Raw genomic sequence first — 13,120 nt, 5'->3', positions numbered from 1 at the left:
ACATCCAGACCTCCGCGCAGCAGATGCCCAGACACCTTCCAGACCTCCGAGCCTGGCACGCTCTTCCGCGCAGACGCACTCCAGATGCGTCCTCTGTACCGGCGCGCACTCCAAGCAGTCACGCACCACTCTGACCTCCGCTTGGACAACCGGCTCCCCGGTGGCGACGCTCTCGCCCCGCTGCTGTTCCAGCGCTCTTTACGCACAAACGCCTGGGTGAGTTTTTAATGACTGTCTTTGATCAAATTCCGTTTTCGTGTGTTTTTATAACACTGAAGATTACCACCTTTTTTATCAGACAGTCACTCACCCAGCGATCGCCTTTTTGTTGTTTTCACTGGGATAATATTTTTGGACCTTACATCTCCCACTGTGTGTTTGTTCACACCGAAGATATTATCACATTGGATTGTTTTTTGGACTTCACTCTCAGTGTCTATTTTTTGCACCGAAGATATTCTTCACTTGGGATTGTGTTTTGGAACATTGCTCACTGTGTGTGTTTACACGAAGATTAGTTCACTTGGATAACTTTTGTTTTTGGGTACAGTCACCTCTCCTGTTCTCCTGCTCGTTCTACCTGCACCCTGTGTTGACTCGCTCCCTCTCTCTCTCTCTCGGTCCCGCATCACCTCGGAGATTCTGCCGAGAGAAGTCTGCAGAGCGGCTCTGACGTCAGCATCTGCTACCCCCTACTACCACTTCGGGAGAAGCTGCAGAGCAGCAGAACATTTCACCCTTGCTTGTATTCCTGTCTTGTTTAGACTTTCCTATTCTGTGCTCATTATTGCTTTTTCCAAGACCTGACCCTGTTTACTCTTTCCCAGTATGCAGCTCCTGCCCTCGCCCTGTTCCAAGGCCTTACCCTGTTTTTTTCCCTAGTCCTCCCAGTCCTCCCTGTCCCCAGCCCGCCTCCGCGGGCCTCTGTCCCTTCTCCCCTCCTAGTCCTCCCTATCTAGTCCTCCCAGTCCTCCCTGTCCCCAGCCCGCCTCCGCGGGCCTCTGTCCCTTCTCCCCTCTCTAGTCCTCCTAGTCCTTCCCGTCCGGTCCTCCTAGTTCCTCCCTGTTTTCCTGCCCCTTCCCTTGCCTTCCCCTTAGCCAGCTCGCCTCTTAAAGGCACTGTACCTTTCCCTTCTTGTTATCCAGTATTTTGTGTTTCTCCCTTAAAGGGACAGTGCCGTTTTTTCCTTCTGTTCAATAAATGCCCAGTTCTTGGCTTACTCTCATACCTGTCTTGTGTTGTGCGATTGGGGTCAGTTACAAACCATAACATTGAGTACCTTCGGCGAAGAACCATGTGTCTCGTGTTTTCCGATTTTCAGGGGAACAGTGTTTTTCAAACCGTATTATTTAACGATGGTACTGTAAGTTAGAGTGTGATATGTCACATTCACACTGTGACACGTGATTTGGATTGACTTTAAAACTGCAGATACGTGGGCTATCCAAAGAAATCAAAACAGATTACAGAAATACTGTATATGGTTTTTCAGTGTACAGGTTCAATTAGTCTGCACTGCTAAATAATATTTTTTGTTAAAGCGAGTGAAAAATGCTCGCTGGTTCACACATCTAGAGACAATTGACACTATCTTGATATAGGACACAGTATATCAAGATAATGTTGCTTGTTTTGAGGAAACCCTCGAAATAAGATCAACAAAGGTGAACAAAACAAGTGAAATGATCTCACCCCATTGACAGATTCTTTCCACCTGTTTCGAGAAAACAATTTTAAACGTCAATATGAGATTAAATCACTTATTATAAGATGAGTTTTTTTTTGTCTAGCAAGTTCCACATCAAACATGAGGCTAAGTCTACACAGTCGTTCCTCCCCAATGAGCCTTTGAAGTAAAGTAGACATCGATCCCCTAGACTTGGCACGTCTCACGCGGTTAATTAGCGTGCCTCCCTAGGCTTTCCCCGAGGAGGGTGGTCCACCCCCTGGCCTCGGTTCCTGTCTCCTCGCTGTCTCTCTCATATTGCCTCCTCGTTCTCCGTTTCCTCTACCCTCTGTCATTCCCTTACCTCTTCCCTTGCACCATAATTGCAGACGGTTCCTTGTTCTGATTTGTAGTTGAAGGACCCGGTGATAATCCCTACACAAACATCACCCCCACCCTCATCCACCTCCACTGGCTTCCAGTCAAGTCCTGCATCAATTTTAAGATCCTCATCACCTACAAATCCCTTCACTCCCTTGCCCACCGGTACCTAGCTGAACTCCTCCATCCCTACACCCCACCCCGGAGGCTGCAGACCTCTGACTCTGGTCTCCTCTCCATCCCCACCACCAACCTGCGCACTGTCGGTCCCAGAGCCTTCTCTGTTGCCGCACCCTCCCTCTGGAACTCCCTCCCTCCAAACATCCGCAATGCTACATCCCTGAACTCTTTCAAATCTCACCTCTTCACCAAATAAAATAAAGACTTAAAAAAAAAAAAAAAGAAAATGTATTAATGACTGCCTGATTTCCCTCCTTTTTTTTCTTTTATTGATCTCCTTTCCCTTAGTTGCCCCCCCACTGTTAAGCGCCTTGGGTCTCATGAAAGGCGCTATATAAATATAAGAAATTATTATTATTATTATTATTATTATTATTATTATTATTATTATTATTATTATTATTATTATTATTATTATTATTATTATTATTATTATTATTATTATTATTATTATTATTATTATCTGCGATATTCAACCACCACCGATGCTGAATTGATCTGAGTTATGATCGTGACAGGTTTCACTTAATTTTCTTTTTGTAAAATGACCCTCATTTAGATTTGTGGTTGATTTGATTTGATTTGATTAGAAGTGAATCAATGATGCCGGGCGATGCGCAGCTAACACCCATTCATGTAGAATTAGCTGCGGCTAAACCTCACCGATGTGTGTGTATTCATGTAGAATTAGCCGCGGATAAACCTCACCAATGTGTGTGTATTCGGTGAGAACCCAACCGTTGCATTCCAGTCGTCCCGGGAATTAGCTTTGTGCTTCTCTTTTGTACACCGTCCTCCTCCTCCTTTTCCTAATTTTTCTCCTCACATCGACCTGGCCACATTATTCCCTTGTTCCCTCTGTCCTTGTTTCACATTTTTATTTCTTCCAATGCTGCTCCAAGTCTCTCACACCCATCCCTCCCTCCCTCCCTCCCTTCTCTCACCCTCTCTTGATCTGTCGGCAGGACGAGCCCAGCTCAGGCATGGACCCGCGAACCAAACGCCACCTGTGGAAGATCATCTCGGAGGAGGTGAAGGGGAAGTGTGCCGTGGTCCTCACTTCTCACAGGTTAGTGTGTTACTACCACATGCAGCCCTCTGTTTCACTACCAGGACCCATTTTGAACTACCGTACTTTTCGGACTATAAGCCGCAGCTTTTTTCCCCATTTTTCGACCCTGCGGCTTATATAACGGTGCGGCTTATATGTGGACCAAACCTGAAAATATTGCTTTTTTTACTGCATTGAAATGTTATTTATCTGTTCCCTTATTTGCTAAACTTAATACAACTTGTAAATGAGTTAATTCTTGTTATTTGTCCGACAGTATTGTGACAATCCCCTCTGTGCACGAACCCTTACATATGGTAATTAAACATTAAAACACATGCGGCTTATAGTCCAGTGCGGCTTATATATGTACACATCATTCAATTTAGCTGCTGCGGCTTATAGTCGGGTGCGGCTTATAGTGCGAAAAGTACGGTATAAACCTTAAGTACATTCATATCCCACTTGTGAAGACAAGTAGGAAATACAAAATACAAAAAAAAATAAAAATACAGAAGACGATAACTCAAATAGCTTTCATTCCAATCTCCAATCAGGCGTCTGGGTAGTGTAGAGGTAAAAGCACTCGCCTACTCTGTATGATAGCATGTATAATAATGCAGTATATATACCATATATATATTTTACATATCTGTAGATAGTAGGTATAGACAGGGTTCGAATTATCACCTGAGAGCTATGGGGGCCCCCTGAATTTATTTTTTTTACTACTTTTTTCCTGAAATTGTGGCTGTTTTCGAAGTCATATTTAGAGGAATGTCTCATTAGGATTAGTCTAATACTAAGTAATAATGACATCACACAACAGTCTAATCATTAGACTATTGTGTGATGTCATTATTCAGTCTCATTCTTAACCATACATTTTTGTTCATTTTCTTACTCACCTCTGATATATAATGCCATATTTACTTATTTGCATTTTGCATCTGATAAAATACAACAATTTAATTTGAAAAATTAGACCAAATTTATGAACTTGAATTAACATTTATTTGTCTCTGCACTTATAAATCAAAAACTAACAAAATAATCTAATGGAAAATAAATAGTTGTATGGCACAACAGCAGCATTTATCAGGATACAGTAAGTAACATTATCATCTGATAATAAAATGAACATAAAATAAATACTTGTATAAATCTAAATAAATAATGTTTTTTTCATCTCTGTGGCAATGTGCTCTATGATCTGTGCACAAGAATGAACGGATCGGTGAGCTGGCCCGACTGTCGCACCGTTCAACTCATTAAGTGTCATAAGGGGGTTCAATTTGGTATACGGCAACCTTTCTTTAGCACAGTATATGCTGCCCTGAATGAACTGGCTGTCTCCTTGAGCAAAGCAGATGTGATTTCGCTCACTTTTTTTGGAAGCACTTCCTTCTGGTTTTGACTTTCTATTTCTATAGCTTGCTTATGAGCAATGCTACAGTATCACTGTGCAAGTATATTTTCTTCTTCAACTTCTTGCTCTGAGAGCTAGTCACAGTCCCATTCATCCACTGCTCTGCCAAATGGGCTCCAAATGATTTATTTAACAATGTCTTGGCGTTTTTACATGGAAGGCAGCCAATGCATCCCTCCTTGGCAAATAACCAGCTATATTTATTTTTCCAAAAGTTCCACTGACTCGGACCCCAGCATTGTGGTGGATGAGTAGCAGCACAGTCCAGGTCTAGTGGTGGAGACTCGGGTCTGGCAGTGGCAACCGGCGCGGTAACAATAACAGGTGCACTGCGCGCAGGAGCAGCAGGGCTAACACTAGTACTAGCACTAGCAGTGTCAACTTCAGTGACAGTAGCGCTGCTAGCTGCTGCACTAACAGCGTCAGTCTTTGGCCTTTTTATAAAACCAAAGCTGTCCAGCTTTGTACAGCCTTGCGGCGGGTTGAGCCTTTTTTTTGGCGGCATGTGGCGTACTGTTTAGTGTTTATGTTTTCAGTTGCAGGACACGGACCGGCAGCTTTCTGTTTACATCAGCTGCTTGCTGCTTCTTCTTCACTAGGTTGGAGTAGCGTTAAACTTATGGGCGACGCTCATGGGCGACGCATAGCGGCTTGGAGGTGAAATGCAGCCTATTCCACAACATTAATTACTTGGTTATTTTAAAAACTGAAAAGAAAAATATGATCTATTAACAATTTATTTAGGTAACATAAATAATACTAATTTGTACATAAAAAAATAAAAAATAAAAAAAAGATTATAATTTTTTTTGAGAGACCCCCACAGGGGGTCTTGACTATGGGGGCTCAGACTCTAGCTATGGGGGCTGAGCCCCCATTGGCCCCCTCATAATTCGAACACTGGGTATAGATATATATCTGTACATATCCCTTACCTACTCTTACTAGTTACGCTGCTGGCCACTATGACTACTACCATACTGTCTTTATACCTGTTCACTGTACATAATATTATATTACAACTCAGTAGTACTCATTTATATATATATTTTACCCAGTTTAATCACCTACATTGTATATGTACAGTAACTAACAGATATTGTTCTAATTAGAACAGCCATTTTTGAGAAACCACATAGAAATGTTCTTGGTCCCGTCCTCCACTCAGTGAGTTGACAGCTTGAGTGAAATATCTGAAAACCAATCAATCACTATGCTCCGATCTGAAACAACTACCCATTGTATCAAATGATAGCTGAGATTCCAGTTTGCTTGACTGACACCCTAGCTTCATGGGAAGGAGCTCTAGTTTGCTAAGCAAGTAATATCATTATATCTGTGAAAAGGGGCAGAAAATCAAGTCACTTTGCTTTGATATGTGACTTGTAATAATGTATTTTCTCAGGAAATTCTCTGATACCACGCTATTTTATCAGTCCAGCATCTAATATCAGCATTTGTATTGTTGCATCCATACTGCCCCAAATGCCCCCAAAACAACTAGACATGTGCTGACAATGGCCACAGAGGGTATATCTTCTAAATGGCCAGAATTCTCAATCCACCTTTTGTGACCATAATCCAAGCTGTTGATGAGTAGTTCATGTTTTTGAGGCCAGATTACTCATAACTTCACATGGGCTCCTTGCCATGGTAAAATAGATATATTTATATATTGGTCAAGTTTGGTGGAAATCGGATCAGGAGATACACTAATTTGAGTATTGAACATTTGGCCTGATGGTGGCGCAAGAGGAAAGGTCCTGGGGTCACCAAAATCAATAGAGTTCATTGTATAGGTGTAGTTCATGTGCAGCGCAAATTTTAAAAGATTGGAATGAAAGCTATTTGAGTTATCGTCTTCTGTATTTTTTTTTCTATTTTGTATTTCCTACTTGTCTTCACAGGTGGGATATGAATGTTTGGCCTGATGGTGGCGCTAGAGAAAAGGTCATGGGGTCACCAAAGTTAATAAGCGTCTTCCTCTGGGGATAATGAATAGACACAGCATATTTGAAAATATTTGAATGAAAGCTATTCGAGATACACTCATATTTAATGTTTGGCCTGATAGTGGCCAATCGCGAAAAGTCTGAGCTGGAGGAGATAGTGGCAATCTGGGAAAATCCACAATGTCCCCGTCATTCAGGGATATATTAATGACTAGGTATAGGATGAAAAATAGGAACATGTTTATTTCTAAGCGTTGATCAAATAAAAGCCATTCAGCACTAACAGAATAACAGATGATTGCTTTTTTGTTTTTGCAAGGCAAAAATTATGCTAATGTTTTCCCAATGTGACCTTTCATCTCTCTCTCTCCTCACCCCTCTTTCTTCCATCTCTCTCACCCTCTCTCTCTTTCTCCCACTCTCACATTCTCTGTACCACAGCATGGAGGAGTGCGAGGCCCTGTGTACTCGTCTTGCCATCATGGTGAAGGGTCAGTTCCGATGCCTGGGCTCCCTGCAGCACATTAAGAACAGGTGGGTGCCCCCTGCTCCCTCTCTCAGCTAGCCATTAGTGTCCTCTCTCTAACCACCACCCCACTGCGATCCTCCCTTCTATCTCTCAGCCTTCGCTGTGTGGCTGAAGGTTAATACAGACACATAACATTATGCGTGAAGACACATAATAGTACTATGCTTTTGTACAAATTAGTTTTGTGCTTCATTTTATCTTTCCTCCTGGCAGGTTCGGCAGTGGGTTTACGGTGAAAATGTACCTTGTGAAGGCTTCCTGCGACATGGAGGCCATCACCAGCTTCATGCAGAACCACTTCCCCAGCACTTACCTCAAGGTGAGCCCAGGGCACTCTGAAGGACGTAGTTGGGGAAAGCAGAGAATTGCCCTCACGCGGTGTAGCGGGATGTGGTCAGGAAACCACTGTAATGTGTAAAAGGGAGTGTTGAAGGTATATGAAGGTGAACTCTGCGTGAGGATCATGTGGTAACGTTTGCCTAATGTGAACTGTTAACTGATAACTATTTACATGTTTCCTGTAAAAACAGGAAGTTAGGGAGGGACTTGTCGCATATATTGATTGGCGTTTACAGTAGCCAATAGCACTGAATGTGCATTAAGCCGACCCAAATAGCTAGCAAGCTAACGCTATCAACGTTAGCAGCATACGTTAGCAACGTAAGTACATTTTAACATTGGTTTTGTTAACCAGTGCTAGCTTATTTACAATTTACAATTCTAGAAAGCATTTCATGCATTTCATTCATCATTTTAATAAAATTAAAAAAATTCCAGGAAATTACACTCTGAAATACCTACAAAACAACTTTTTTGTCATTGTTGGGACAGATACTAACGGGTTACCATCATGCAGTGCAAGTCATATGTGATCAAATCTATATCTAACACCTATTTTGATTTCATTGTGTCTTGTATCTTCTACTTTTTTTTTATTTTTTTAAAGATCTCCTTATTTTTTACATTTGCTTGTATTTAAGTTGTTCATTCTAGTTAAGTATTGTGTGATTGTGTGTGAAGGGCGGACTAGCAAAGTACGTTTTTCATTGTACGGCAAACTGTCTGTTTAACTGTGCACAAGACAATATAAATCATCATCATTTTTAAAGCATTGTTAACAATGACAGTGTAAGTCAATTTGGTCCTCTAAAAGGTCCTATTTAAAGCATTGTTAACAATGATAGTGTAAGTCAATGGGGTCCTCTAACAAGTCATATTTAGAGCAGTGTATTGTTCAAAGACCAATATGCCTATAGAGAAGTGGCTTTTAGACATTTAGTCATTTAGCTGACGCTTTTACTCAAAGCGACTTACAAATTGTGTACAACAAGTCAGCAGGAGGGGTAGCCTACAACATAACACACATATTGATCTCTGAAAAACATAGTGATTGACTGAAGACCCTATTTCCTCCAAAAGGACAGCTCTACTATGCACAGGTTACTGTTGCCAGGCTTTCCACTCTCTACCAGAGCTGCTAACCCCTTGCCCTCTCATCTGCTTACAGGACCATCACTCCAACATGGTGGAGTACCACGTGCCTATAGCGCCTGGAGGGGTGGCAGACATATTTGACCAACTGGAGTCCAATAAGGCGGTGCTGCAAATCAAACACTTCTCCGTCAGCCAAACCACACTGGACGAGGTGAGAGGAAATGGAGAGAGAGAGAGAGAGAGAGAGAGAGAGAGAGAGAGAGAGAGAGAGAGAGAGAGAGAGAGAGAGAGAGAGAGAGAGAGAGAGAGAGAGAGAGAGAGGGAGGAGAGGGAGAGGGAGAGAGAAAGTGGCAGAGTGACAGCGAGGAAGGGTTACGGATATTGGCCTGTCAATTCTAGGTGTTGAAAGGACATTCTGGTTAGCGTTAGCGTTACTTAGATGGACTGTTCACTAATGAATAATAATAGGCAGCAGCACTTTATTTTAAGTGGAACCGGCACATCAAGATATACAGTAATTTAGACGTGATCAAGTGACGTTTCGATCCACGATGGATCTTTGGTCTGATTTGACCAATAAAGTTGTCTAAATCATACCTCGTGTGTGTGGGTTCTACCACTGTCAATGTGCATATACATAATTTATTTTGTGCGGGGGGGGGGGGGGGGGGGGGGGGTAGATAGTGTAAGATAACAGTGTTTCTAGCCTAGCACTATTTGGGCAACTTTACACAATTCCTGTGAGTCTATTGAACACATCTGTACGTTTTTTTTTTTTTTTTAAATGCATTGTTTTATATTTCTTATCAAGTACTCAAAAGCATCATTTTCCAGCCTCAGGATTTCAGGCTATTTTTGGATGGGCTCCGCCCATACTAGCAGAATGCTTTCAGTGACAGCCACCCACCAAATAGTTCTGGCCATACTACTCTACTAACGCCAAAGTGAACCTAATACACAAACAAATATGGCTCAAGCATACGTTTTCGATACAATACAATCCACAAAGGGATGACACCGAAGCAGGTACCCATGCCATACGATTTTGGGAAAACAAATGTCCGGAAGAATAAGATTGCTCTCCCAATCCATCTAACACACACACACACACACACACACACACACACACACACACACACACACACACACACACACACACACACACACACACACACACACACATACACACACACACACACACACACACACACACACACACACACACACACACGGCACTTGTACTAACAACGTTAGTTAGGAACATAATCATTAATTTGCAATACACACAAGTAGGTCTACATATATACAACGAAGCACAGAGCTAAGAACATTAGCTAAGCTAGCTTGCTCTCTCAGTCCGTCTAACAAACACACACACACACACACGGCACTTGTACTAATGACGTTAGTTAGGATCATAATCATTAATTCGCAATACACACAAGTAGGTCTACATATATACAACGAAGCACAGAGCTAAGAACGTTAGCTAAGCTAGCTTGCTCTCTCAGTCCGTCTAACAAACACACACACACGCGCACACACACACACAGTGCTTGCACTAACGTTAGACTGTCTTGGCGCACACACATGGAAGAGTACCGTAATACACAAACGGATGAATGAACGAGGTCCTACTGCTAATTAACTAATTACGACGTACTGTATGTACTTACTGATTCAATGCTTTCTTTCGGTCTCAAAGACTTACAGGCTAGGTCCCTTCTTCTTTAGCAACAGCCAGGAAATCACGGAAGCATAAAGTCCCTCGTCTTTGCAAAAATCCAAAAACGAACTTGGTCCATTGCTGTCGAAGCACAACATCCTCAGGAAATATGTGCAAAGACGTATTAGCAGCTTTGCAGCCAGGAACAGCACATGGCCTGCGTGTTTTGCTCATATTATTTACGTTAGGCTAAGTCACTGCACTTCTGGTAGAAGTCACTGTCTGCTCTAGGTAGATTGTGGGCGGGCATTGGCTCCAATCACAGAGCCAATCGGATCACTATCTGCTTCCCCAGCGCCACGTGACGTCACCATGTGCGTCAAATCAGAACAACCTGATTAAATGGAGCAGGAAATGAATGACCTGAATGACAGCAATCCGCCAATATGGTATTTAGAGACACAAACACATTGATACTAACTCCTATTACTATAATACAATGCTAGACACTGAAAAAAGACATTTATAATGCATGTCACCTTTAATCATTTAATCCACTCGTCACCTGCTGCTCCGTGACTGGCCTCCGCGTTGTGTCATTTTACTTGGATATCTCATTAGCTGTCTGTCTCACACTGTATCAACCCCTGTTAGTACATCCGTAGTCAGAAGCAACGACACTGCAACGTGATCTCTTTCCTGATGTTTATTTTCATAAACATAGCTTCGTACGAGATGTAACCCATTCTGTAATGTCCTTGAACCGTCTTTGAAGAAAAACTAAATTCATTATTCTCCACCGTCTCTTCTCTCATTAGTCCAATGGTTCTGAGTAGGGATGCTCGATATTGGCTTTTTTACCGATACCGATATACCGATATTGTCCAACTCTTAATGTCCGATACCGATATCAACCGATATCAACCGATACCGATATATGCAGGGTTTCCCCCCCCCCAAAAAATGGAATAATTTCAGGTAATTAACATTACATATCTCTTGTTGTGGAATTAACACTTTAATCGCCATGGGTTAAATTCATAATTTACCATCCCTCGCCAGCTCTATTTGTCTATGGAGAAGTTCCCCTTCTTTGCAGGGCTATAACTTTTTAAATTCTATTGCTAAATTGCCATTATTATGGCCCATTCAATGTCCTATGTGTATTGTTCAGGGTGTAACAACGTTAAACTTTTTCATTCACATATTCATACTAAAATATGGTCTAAAGCCGCGGTCACCAACCTTTTTAAGCCCAAGATCACTTATTTTTTTTTGGTGAAGGCAAGATCTACCTATTGAAGCGTTGAGAGAAAAAGACAGCCAAGATTGTACTTTAAACTAAATGACTTTTATTTGCCTGTATTCTAATTACATGCAATGCTTTGGTCCAACATTAAAACGTCAAAGTAGAACTATTATGTACTTTCTCAGTCAGTGCTAAGTGCAGTCATCTTATGCAGCATCACTTTTCACATCAAAACAAAAGTAGAACTGTAATGTGGACTTTCTCATATTATTAACATTGACAAACATATTTACAATTAGCATTTTATAAAGTAGAACTGTAATGTGTACTTTCTCAGTCAGTGCTAAGTGCAGCATTACTTTTCACATCAAAACAAAAGTAGAACTGTAATGTGTACTTTCTCAGTCAGTGCTAAGTGCAGTCAGTGCTAAGTGCAGCATCATTTTCACATCAAAACAAAAGTAGAACTGTATGTGTACTTTCTCAGTCAGTGCTAAGTGCAGCATCACTTTTCACATCAAAACAAAGGTAGAACTGTAATGTGGACTCTCAGGGTAAGATCTAAAAAAAAAAAAAAAATTTAAATTTTTCATGGAAATATCTACAGGGACAGTCTCAAAGATCGACCAGTCGATCAAGATCGACGGGTTGGTGACCACTGGTCTAAAGTATAAGTATGTTTTTATCGTTTTCTGCAGCTTTCTTCAGAATGTGATTTATAGCCCTAAATGCATTATATTGATGATCAAATACAGTTTGGTAGGAATCTGTGCGAGATAAAAAATGTCAACTGGACGTGGTTCTAGAAGTTTCTACGCATCATCTGATGATGACCGGATGGGCGGGGGATCGTTTATAATTCCGTGGGCAGCGTTAGATGATTCATCCAGAGTGGGTCATATGTTCATCAGATCAGTTAGTATAGAAGACGTTAGAAAATAAAGCGGTTAGGTGGTCGAGCGGAGATTGCGTTAGTCACCAGCCCCGGAGCTGTGAGCTTGGTTCGCCTGTTCAAATCCAGCTCACAGCTCCGGGGTTGTCACCAGCTTGGCTGGCCGTCTGCACTGATACAATTGGCTGTATCAGAGGGTGGGAGAAGCTGGCGGGGTGGGTCCGGGTCGTTGTAAACAGCGACTCCTACAGTTCGGTCGGGGCGCCTGCTAAGCGCGGATTGGACGTGAGGGGGATAGTGTGGTCCTCCCACACGCTACGGCCCTCTCAATGAGAATCCGCGCTGCCAGGTGAAAAGAAGCGGTGATTGGCTGGACGTGTGTCGGAGGAAGCACGTGGTAGCCTCCACTCTCCCAAATGATCTGACTGTGGGGGGTAAAGCGCAGCGACCAGGAAGGGACTGGGAATTGGCATACGACTAACATTGGGATGGGAGAAAATCGGAGGAAAATGGAGGGGGAAAAAGACCAACAAAAAAAAAAAAAAAGAAGACGTTAGAAAATAACGCTGAATCTTACCGTGGCTTCCTCGCGCCGCTGGCAGATGAGCGTGGAACAGAATTTTTTTCTATTATGGGATGGAGAAATGCCCGATCCATTTCCAGGTTGTATAATAGTATATACGTCCAAATC

General features: G+C 42.2%; 1 protein-coding gene across 1 annotated transcript in view; it reads left to right on the top strand.

The window, feature by feature from the left end:
* Nucleotides 1–13,120, top strand: part of abca12 (ATP-binding cassette, sub-family A (ABC1), member 12) — a gene marked incomplete at its 5' end in the record, with an annotated part of 176,822 nt that overhangs the window by 150,763 nt on the left and 12,939 nt on the right. The window contains 4 exons of the mRNA XM_084311411.1: nt 3,193–3,296; nt 7,101–7,193; nt 7,402–7,507; nt 8,696–8,833. Of these exons, the coding sequence (XP_084167537.1) occupies nt 3,193–3,296; nt 7,101–7,193; nt 7,402–7,507; nt 8,696–8,833 (441 nt within the window). The remainder of the gene's footprint in view (nt 1–3,192; nt 3,297–7,100; nt 7,194–7,401; nt 7,508–8,695; nt 8,834–13,120) is intronic.

Source organism: Notolepis coatsorum, assembly GCF_963971535.1.
Source record: "Notolepis coatsorum genome assembly, chromosome: 3".
Classification (NCBI taxonomy): domain Eukaryota; kingdom Metazoa; phylum Chordata; class Actinopteri; order Aulopiformes; family Paralepididae; genus Notolepis; species Notolepis coatsorum.
Note: the sequence above shows the minus strand (reverse complement) of the source record. Positions and strands in the feature narration are given on the sequence as shown.